The sequence below is a fragment of the Cavia porcellus genome, unplaced genomic scaffold, assembly GCF_034190915.1.
Source record: "Cavia porcellus strain 051 isolate PalLab524CR breed Dunkin Hartley unplaced genomic scaffold, mCavPor4.1 scaffold_23, whole genome shotgun sequence".
Classification (NCBI taxonomy): domain Eukaryota; kingdom Metazoa; phylum Chordata; class Mammalia; order Rodentia; family Caviidae; genus Cavia; species Cavia porcellus.
The window spans coordinates 15,774,446-15,784,701 of NW_026947506.1; the positions used below are offsets into that span (position 1 = coordinate 15,774,446).

At 39.9% G+C, this 10,256-nt stretch overlaps 1 protein-coding gene across 1 annotated transcript; it reads left to right on the plus strand.

Annotated features, from left to right (window-relative positions):
• Nucleotides 1–3,478: 3,478 nt before the first annotated feature.
• On the plus strand, nt 3,479–7,237 carry LOC134472263 (speckle-type POZ protein-like). Its single transcript, XM_063233536.1, has 2 exons — nt 3,479–3,526; nt 6,812–7,237. Exons 1-2 carry the CDS (start codon nt 3,479–3,481, stop codon nt 7,235–7,237), a joined length of 474 nt encoding a protein of 157 aa, XP_063089606.1.
• The last annotated feature ends 3,019 nt before the right edge of the window (nt 7,238–10,256 follow it).

Sequence of the window (10,256 nt, forward strand, 5' to 3'; positions counted from 1 at the left end):
TACTGCCTGACTTTTGCAGATATTTGGCATACATATGTCCTATTCTTGTGTCCTTACTCCTAGAAGTGTCCTTTTCTCACCTCAAGCTGGCTGAGATTGTTGAAAATGAGACAAAATAATTCACTCTGTGTGCATATTTCTTGAAAAGAACTATGGTTCTTAGATGTTGTGGGAATATGTGTTTTGGTATTATCACCCTCAAGTTTTATTTCACGTCCATTCTCTCCTCCTCATTAAAGAGAATAAAACAGGAAAAGCTTTAAAGGAGGAAAAAAGGAAAATTTTTATTAATTTTTTGTGTGAAAACTTTCAGAACACAGATTCCTCAGCTGTCCATACCTGACTTGCTGATTAGGTAGGAGTCATCCCAGTTGCTTGGGAATCGCTGTTCATCCTACAAGGGAGAACATTCAAATGTTAATTTTTTTTCTTTCCAAATATGTAAATAATTATTATCTTTTACATGAAATGTGGAAATTAAAAAGTATGAGTTTCTATCACTGCCTCAAATGAACAGCAAAAAACATTGAAAATAACTTACAAAGTGTAATTTCCTCATAGTGAAATGAATGGAGCAAAGTGGATTAGGGCAGAAGATTTTTCAGGGCAAGCACAGGTCTTCTCAGCTTCTCTGAGTACAAATATGTGTTACAGTGACTTATTGTCAAGTGCTTCATAGAAACAGAAGTTATATTGAATGTACAAATTGACCAAAAGAATGTTTTCCTTGCAATTCTACAGAGGAACCAGGCAAGAATTGCAGCTTAAGTGGCTGAAGGGCAACCAGTGAGATATGGCGCTATATTAACACTCTTGTGAGAATGACATGCCAGCTGTTAAGCATTAGGAGTTAGGACTGAGAATGCCTGTTCATTCCCTCAGTTGGTGTCACAGTTGTGAACTCTTGAAGGCTGAAGTGCTCCCGTTCCCAGAAAACAATCATCCCTCTGCGATGTTGGGATTCGATGGGGGTTAATGCTAATCCAACATTACTAGCAGAAGACTTTTTTGAAGAAACCACTTGTTTGACTGCTTAATTCTAAGAAACATATATGACAGAAGATGAACAAGAATTTGCCATAACTTTACAGGCATTCTGAAGCAAGGAAATCACCAACTGCATTTGGCAAGCACTGAAAGGCCTGCCAAAGTCCCCGGAGGCACCAATTTACCTGTATCATCCAAAGTTGTGTGTCACACATTCTCGAGCTACGAGTGAAGGCATCTTGTGACACTTCCAACTCTTATGTGCAAACAACACACTAATAAATAAAGTATCTATCCAGGAGTCCCGGATGATGAAAGTGGTAGGAGACTAGTGACAAATAGTAAACTTGCATGAACCATTTCGTTTCCTTCATTCAAGTCTAATCACAATATGACTGATTATTTATGTGTATAGTTAGCATGTAGTGATCTCTCACTCAGAAAATCAACAACCCTAGGAAAACATGGAACAGATTTAGAGTTTTCTAACCAAAATGGGAAGCAACAGGAGCCAAATGTACCTGACCTTGAAAGCAGGCACATGGATTAGCCTTATCACACCTCTGTGGAAGACATCTCGGTCTAAATTCTTAGGTACTGTAACCCTGAATCTTTAAAGTTTCTATTCCTCTTTACTTTCCATTTTGCACTTGTAATTCATCCTACTGTCATCTTGTAATCTCAATAAACCGCAACTTACTATGTATCACAAGGTATATGCCAGGCAATACTCTTGTATCTGTACACAAGAATGTGGAAAAATTTTTGCCCCTTCAGTTCTAACATAGCTCTAGGGCTGGATTAGAAACAAAAGCAGCATTTTCCCACCTTTCATTAGCCTGGTTTAAAAGGCATTGCTACACAAAGAGAATTCATGAAAAAATGTACAAAATGTTCCTACAAGGCTGATGACATTTTCCATGCAAATGGAATTCCACAGTGTATCCAAGGAAGAAACTTATACAATATTCTAAGAAGGGTTAATTTTGGAAAAATTTTACCCTATTTAAAAGGAAATTCAAGAGCTTGCATTTCATTAGCTTTACTACATTTTGTGTGTGTGTTTGTGTGCCTGTGTGTGTGTGTGTGTGTGTGTATCTCTAATAGTGAGTGTTATGCTCATATTTGTAAAAGTAGCTATAGAGAAGAAAATTTATTACAAATTACCCATGATTTCTATTTTTCTTGTCATTTTGTACAAGAAAGTATCTTCTTAATGTAGAAGTATCAAAATCTACACAACTGAATTACAACTAGTGCACATATTTTGTATAAAATTCAGAACCTAAAATTAACTAAGAGAGCACAGCAATGATGATTGTTGGGTATTGCACTGATAGGGGCATTGAACCTATTTTGGTTATGCTAGTTATTGCAGAATCAGGAAATCATCAACACTAGTGAGGGGAGATGTTTGGACCTGGGGACTCTTGTTCCTGGTAACAGTGATAGCTAGTGAGGCCAGTGGACAATGCTGAGAGGCTCAGCAGTGTAGGTAAGCAGCAGACATCGAGGTCTTTACTGTCTGGCACAGAATGGAGAAGGATTTTGTCATTCAGCGGGAGGGAATGTTTGGCGGGAGCCATGTTGAAGTGAAGCCAGATGAACCTTAACCAGAACAGCTGCTGGCTTCCTTTAGAAGACCCTAGTTGGGTGCAGACACATGGAAATTGATTGGAATGAGCTTATTCAAATGAGCCTCCTCTTGAGGCAGGCTGGCTAATGCTGTCTACTACTCCATCATAAGGCAGTGCCTGGTTTGAAGGGAAAGAATGGCGGAACTCAGAACACTGTATCCATAGGGCATCTAATAATGAATCCAGAGAGAATCCTGGAAGAGAACGATTTTTTTTTCATTCATTTTTCTTTTTGGTTTGGTATTTTCTTGTTTTATTCATCTGCTTTTAATTTCTCCTTTATTTTGTTCTTAATTTCTGCGGGTGACTGTGATTCCTAACTTCCCTGTGGGTATGCTTTTGTTTGGATTTCAATTTTTCTCTTTCAAATCTCATTTAGTCTTCTGCATTAGTTTCCCCCAGTAGGTGGGATCCATCTACCATCTCCGTTGTATTGTAATCTCTTTCCCTTTGGCCATTACTCTTCTTCCTCTGAAATATATTTTGAATCTTAACCCTTGAGGACAGATTGGACAAATCATGAATTCATATATTGTTTATGATTGTTTGCATTCTGTTTTATCGTCCCGAATTCAGATCATACTGTTAGGAAACTACCAAGTATCACTCCAGGAATTCAGTTGAAACAGAAAAGACATGAGAACACACAAATCAGACTAATCCTCTGGCACCCAGGCCAATAAAGCAAACCTGGGGGGAAATGAGGTTGCAAAATTTGAAAACCCAATGGTAGGTTACTTCAATGTGGCAACAAGGCAATTGAATGAGGCTGTGGAATATATTAAAACAGAAGTAATCTCTCAAGTAACCACAACTAACTACAGAGATTACCAAAATACACAACCTTCTTAGTGATGTTAGTTCAGACACAGCCCAAAAAAAAAGGCGAGCTTACAAGAACTGTTGAAGCACAACCTAAGAAATAAATGAACCCATTAAATAGATTCAAGCCGATATGCAAGAGAAAAAAATCCATTTTAAAAATTCAGAGCACTTTAGGCCAGTTTGAGGAAAGGACTTCACATACTGAGTACAGGCTGGCACTTAGTGACGAGGAGAGACAACAAATGACATTAAAAGCACTTTGTAGACATCATGACAGAAAGCTTTCCTGGTACAGAAGAGGAATTTAACCTACCAATAATTGAGGCAATTATTTCTCCAGTTAGCACTGATTAAAAGAATTCTACCTGCCCATGTGTAATAGACAAGTTTGCAGACATTCAAATAAAAATAGAGTATTAAAATCTGTTAGGGATGGGCTGGGGATTTCTCTCAGTAGCATAAGCAATTTCCTGGCAAGCTGTAGTCCTGAGTTCTATCCCTGGTAACAATAAAAATGAAAAAGAGAAAAAAAAATATCTGTTAGGGATGAGGACTGTTGTGCTCCTTCCAATAAGGTCCCCAAGTACATGAGGGTATGTAACACTTGTGAGGCTGGAGGAAAACTGGATCACACTCTGAGTATGTAAAACAGAAAAAAGAGAAGCTTTGGAAGAAAGCCAGTGATATCTATCCCTGAAGTGGTAGCCCTTCTTACTGTCTACCTACCTTCCTTCCTTCCTTCCTTCTTTTCTTCCTTCCTTTCTTCCTTCCTTTCTTGCTTCCTTCTTTCGTTCCTTGCTTCCTTCCATCCCTCATTCCCTCTGTCCTTTCATTCTTTTGGTTTTTAATTCAAGTTAGTATTTAATCCCACATGTCCTTGAAACTGCAATGATATTCCTGCCTCAGCTTTGAGAGTGCTGGGATTAATGATGTGTTCGCCCACACCCTGCAAATCAGCATTGTTATTTTTGTGAAAGGAGATAAAATTAAACACAACAAAACAGAGCAAAATTGGACATAATAACGCAATGTAAGAGATATAAATTTCAAAACTAGATAATCTGAAATCTTCCCTATCTATCATGTTGTCTATTTTTTTCTTCCAAATAGTTGTCCATGTCTTGAAACACAGAATTCATACTGAGAAACCTAGTATAAAATTAATCCAAACAGTCTGAGAAAGGAGTTTTAGGTCTTTAAAATCAGACAAAAAGGAAGTCACTAATGGCTGTGCTAGAATCGGTTGTTTGCTTCAAAATGCCTATGCATACTTTCATGTATGTGGAAACTCAGTTAAACACAACCAGCTTTAAAAAAAAAGACCATATTTTATAGAACAAACCAAAAGATGGATAAAAGTATTGGGCTTCAAAGAGATGATAGAAGGAAATCCCCTCCTTACTACATTGCCTAGGGTCAACCTCTCAAGGGACGTCCAGATTACTGGCTCCGACATGCTAATGGGATAGGGGGAGAAGATGTGATGTTTGTTTCTCAGCCTGCAGGCTGGCAGACTCACAGCTGCTCATGGTGGGGAGAGGGTTTGCCTGGACTCCTGGCACTCCCAGCATGACCCATGTCCCAGGAAATGCCAGTGGAACTCAGTAATATTACTGTTTCCAAACATTGGGTCCAAGGAGTGAACTAGGTTAGTAGGAGATCTAAAAGCTCTGAGGAAGTAGCATTTACAGTTGTCCCACACTAGACTTTAGGTTTAGAGACATTCTGCCAATATTCACTGTTTGTGCCTGTCCCAAATCCATGTCCCTTGCTCCCGACACTGTATCAGATTACCCAGAAGAACCACCTCTTCACTCCCAGCACACCTATTTCTCATGGAGCCTTGAATCTGCTCCCTTCACATTACTTCCCTGCAACTGGCTTTCACCCACATGTGATCCCAAGGGAAAAGGTGCCTTATTGACCGATCTGTCCTGCTTTGCTCCTTACCACCAGAAAGGAATAAACACAGAGGGCCTACTGAGAACAGTGGCATGCTGGAGTTACTATCCTCCACCCTAGCCTCTCATCTTCTGGAAATGGCAGGAAGACGATAGACCAGAGAACTCCCCCATATGAATGAGACAAAAGAAATTCTGGGCTAGTCAAACAGACTGTTTTCATAAACATATAGAAAAGACAGGTAGGATGAAAATTGACTGACTCTCACATTTTGAGTGAGACACACCTAGGGCAATTGGATTAGAATAGGGTGGGAAGAACCACCATAGGGTGGATCCTGTCCTAAGAGTTATAAAAGGGACACCAAGAAGGAAGAATCCTTTCTGTTTCCATGATGAGGTGGTTCCCTGCTTGAAACTTGGAATTCATATCCTTGCTTCCAGCCCAGATGAATTAGCCTCCTGAAAGGAACTCAGACGGGACTCAACAAGGCTTCGTATTTTAAGGTCTGTGCATTTTGGTGAGCTATTTCTTTGAGTGATCAAGAAACTTTTCAGAATTGACTTATATACTAGGAAATCTCAGTCAGCTTATTTCTAAATAAGTATTTCTTTTAATCTATAAACTAGGCTCTCTACTTGTGATTGCCATACTGCCCTGCCTGTCTTGGAACTGCTGACTGCAGTGAAATTTGTGCCATCTGGTGAAGAAGAAATTTGATTCGTGTGACTTGACAAGCTTGCTGCACTTTCACTCTGCTGATGTTAATGGTTTCCAGTACCGCAGGCCCAGCAGAAATGTCACAGGGGCCCACAGTGGACAGCAGGTACACCACAGACATCAAAGTAGTGAACGTGTCCTTTTTGTGGACCATTGATAACATTAGATTTTGCCTAAAGGAAATAGATGACTGCATTCAAAGTTCAATCTTTTCAGCTGAAGGAAATGATCAAGTGAAATGGTGCTTACGACTCTACCCAAATGGTCTTGATGAACAAAGCAAAGATTATGTGTGCTTATACCTGGGAATGATCTGCTGTCCAAGGAGGGTAGCTCATGCAAAATTCACCTTTTCCATTCTGAATGCCAAAGGAGAGAAAACCAAGGTGCTCTCAAGTCCACAAGCTTATACATTTGTGCGAGGAAAGGACTGGGGATTCAAACATTTCATCCTTAGAGAGTTTCTTTTGGATCCAAACAATGGGCTTCTCTCCAATGACAAGCTTTCCTTCTTCTGTGAAGTGAAAGTAGCACAAGATCCCACCAATCATTCCAGCCAGAATATTAGGAAGCTGGTTAAGGTTCCTGAGGGCTGCTTGGCAGAGGATCTAGGAGGACTGTGGGAGCGATCCCAGCTCTCAGACTGTTGCTTGTGTGTGGCTGGCCAGGAATTCCAGGCTCACAAAGCCATCTTAGCAGCTCGCTCTCCAGTTTTCATGGCGTTGTTGGAACATGAAAAGCAAGGAAGCAAAAAGAATCGTGTTGAAATCAGTGACATGGATCCTGAAGTTTTTAAGGAAATGATATACTTTATGTACACTGGAAAGGCACCAAACCTAGGGATCATGGCAACTGAACTGCTGGAGGCTGCAAGCAGGTTTGGTCTGGAGCGCCTGAAGCTCATGTGTGAGAACCACCTGTGCAGCAACCTCTCTGTGGAGAATGCCATGGAAATCCTCATCTTGGCTGACCTCCACAGTGCACATCAGTTGAAAACCCGGACACTGGATTTCATCAATTTTCATGTTTCTGACATCCTGGAGACCTCTGAGTGGAAGGCCATGGTGGTGTCCCACCCTCACTTGGTGGCCGAAGCCTATCACTCTCTGGTTTCCATGCAGTGTGCATTCCTGGTACCCCCATGCAAGCGTGTGAGACTGTCCTAAGATCCCACATCTCCATTTATCTTCCCAAAACCCTGGCCACATTTGCTGCCCCTGAACCATAATATGCTAGGGAAATCCGTGGAAACTTCACTCTTCTATGTGGAAATATTAAATTGTGCCTCTCTAGGGGAGAGAAGGGACCACCGTCTTAAGGTCAGAAAAAGGAAATGCGATACTGAGAATTTAGAAGTCGTGTATCATGCATTTTCAAATCTGTGTTTTATAATATTGAGCAAAGTGGGTTTTTACAGTGTCGATGCCAAACGGAAACCAAAACTCCTGTCAATGTTGAAGGCAGACCTGGGGTGGGGCTACCCTTAGAGGCAGGGACCATGAACTTCACTCTGTAAATGCAAGACTCCTTCCTGGCTTTCTGCACCATCATGCATCCCTGGGCACCCCACTTGTAACACGGGCTTTTTGCTGTCCCTCACTTTTCTCTGTAAATAAACCTGAATCTTACTTTGTACAGTTGTTTGGCTCCTCATCCTTTTTCTGTGTGTTAGATTCAGAAGCTAAGAAAAATTTCAGTGTGCTGATGATTTCAGGCCCATCCACGGGATGAACACAGTGGATGTACAATGTCACTAATTAACATAGTAGATGGCAGAAATAAATGACCCAGAACTCAGGCTGCTGAAGCCAAAGGACAATCACACAATGCAAGTCTTTGCTCATGTTGTCCTGTCCCAGTGACACAGACAGGCAGCACAAGCACTACAGCACATTCCCGCAAAATCTAGGCCTCTGAGCGAGCAGTCCAATCATGGTCCTGGAGAAAAAAGAGAGGAAAATGCTCAGATTTACGAAAATGGCATGAAAGAGAATTAAAAGTAGAAGTGTTTTATGTATTTCAGAGGAATTCATGTTGAGGAAGCAAAATTTATTACTTACAACTGCACTGAGAAATGGCTGTTGGCAAATTCACACTATAAATCTCAAAAAGAGCTTTCTCACTGTGAACATTTAATATTCATAAGAATAGAATACATGTTTCTATGGTATTATGAAGAATAGAATTAAAATTAAAAATGAAAACGTAGTGGGTTTCATCTCAAAGTTTGGGCTTTTGTAAAAATCATTAGTGGTGTTACTCTGGAATCACCTAGAATCTGTAATGGCTCAGAGCTTCTAAAAATATATAAAGAAATGGATCCCCTTGTCTTGAACAGGTACAGATTTCAAAACATTTGTTTAATCAGGGCTTACAGCTGGTAACCCTTTATGTGCTGGTTGTGTAAATCTTCATGAATGTCAATATGGGATAACAACCTGTATAACAACTATGCAGTAAAATCACTAAGAGTTTTGTCTCTCTCTCTTTCTCTCTCTCTCTCTCTCTCTCTCTCTCTCTCTCTCTATATATATATATATATATATATATATATGTCTATCTGTCTGTCTGTATGTCTGTCTATCTATCTCTATCTCTCTCAGTCTTTATCATGGCTTGAACTCACAACTCACAACCTGGTCATTGCCAGGCAAGTGCTTCTTTGGCTCAGTTTACTGCCTGACTTTTGCAGATATTTGGCATACATATGTCCTATTCTTGTGTCCTTACTCCTAGAAGTGTCCTTTTCTCACCTCAAGCTGGCTGAGATTGTTGAAAATGAGACAAAATAATTCACTCTGTGTGCATATTTCTTGAAAAGAACTATGGTTCTTAGATGTTGTGGGAATATGTGTTTTGGTATTATCACCCTCAAGTTTTATTTCACGTCCATTCTCTCCTCCTCATTAAAGAGAATAAAACAGGAAAAGCTTTAAAGGAGGAAAAAAGGAAAATTTTTATTAATTTTTTGTGTGAAAACTTTCAGAACACAGATTCCTCAGCTGTCCATACCTGACTTGCTGATTAGGTAGGAGTCATCCCAGTTGCTTGGGAATCGCTGTTCATCCTACAAGGGAGAACATTCAAATGTTAATTTTTTTTCTTTCCAAATATGTAAATAATTATTATCTTTTACATGAAATGTGGAAATTAAAAAGTATGAGTTTCTATCACTGCATCAAATGAACAACAAAAAACATTGAAAATAACTTACAAAGTGTAATTTCCTCATAGTGAAATGAATGGAGCAAAGTGGATTAGGGCAGAAGATTTTTCAGGGCAAGCACAGGTCTTCTCAGCTTCTCTGAGTACAAATATGTGTTACAGTGACTTATTGTCAAGTGCTTCATAGAAACAGAAGTTATATTGAATGTACAAATTGACCAAAAGAATGTTTTCCTTGCAATTCTAGAGAGGAACCAGGCAAGAACTGCAGCTTAAGTGGCTGAAGGGCAACCAGTGAGATATGGCGCTATATTAACACTCTTGTGAGAATGACATGCCAGCTGTTAAGCATTAGGAGTTAGGACTGAGAATGCCTGTTCATTCCCTCAGTTGGTGTCACAGTTGTGAACTCTTGAAGGCTGAAGTGCTCCCGTTCCCAGAAAACAATCATCCCTCTGCGATGTTGGGATTCGATGGGGGTTAATGCTAATCCAACATTACTAGCAGAAGACTTTTTTGAAGAAACCACTTGTTTGACTGCTTAATTCTAAGAAACATATATGACAGAAGATGAACAAGAATTTGCCATAACTTTACAGGCATTCTGAAGCAAGGAAATCACCAACTGCATTTGGCAAGCACTGAAAGGCCTGCCAAAGTCCCCGGAGGCACCAATTTACCTGTATCATCCAAAGTTGTGTGTCACACATTCTCGAGCTACTAGTGAAGGCATCTTGTGACACTTCCAACTCTTATGTGCAAACAACACACTAATAAATAAAGTATCTATCCAGGAGTCCCGGATGATGAAAGTGGTAGGAGACTAGTGACAAATAGTAAACTTGCATGAACCATTTCGTTTCCTTCATTCAAGTCTAATCACAATATGACTGATTATTTATGTGTATAGTTAGCATGTAGTGATCTCTCACTCAGAAAATCAACAACCCTAGGAAAACATGGAACAGATTTAGAGTTTTCTAACCAAAATGGGAAGCAACAGGAGCCAAATGTACCTGA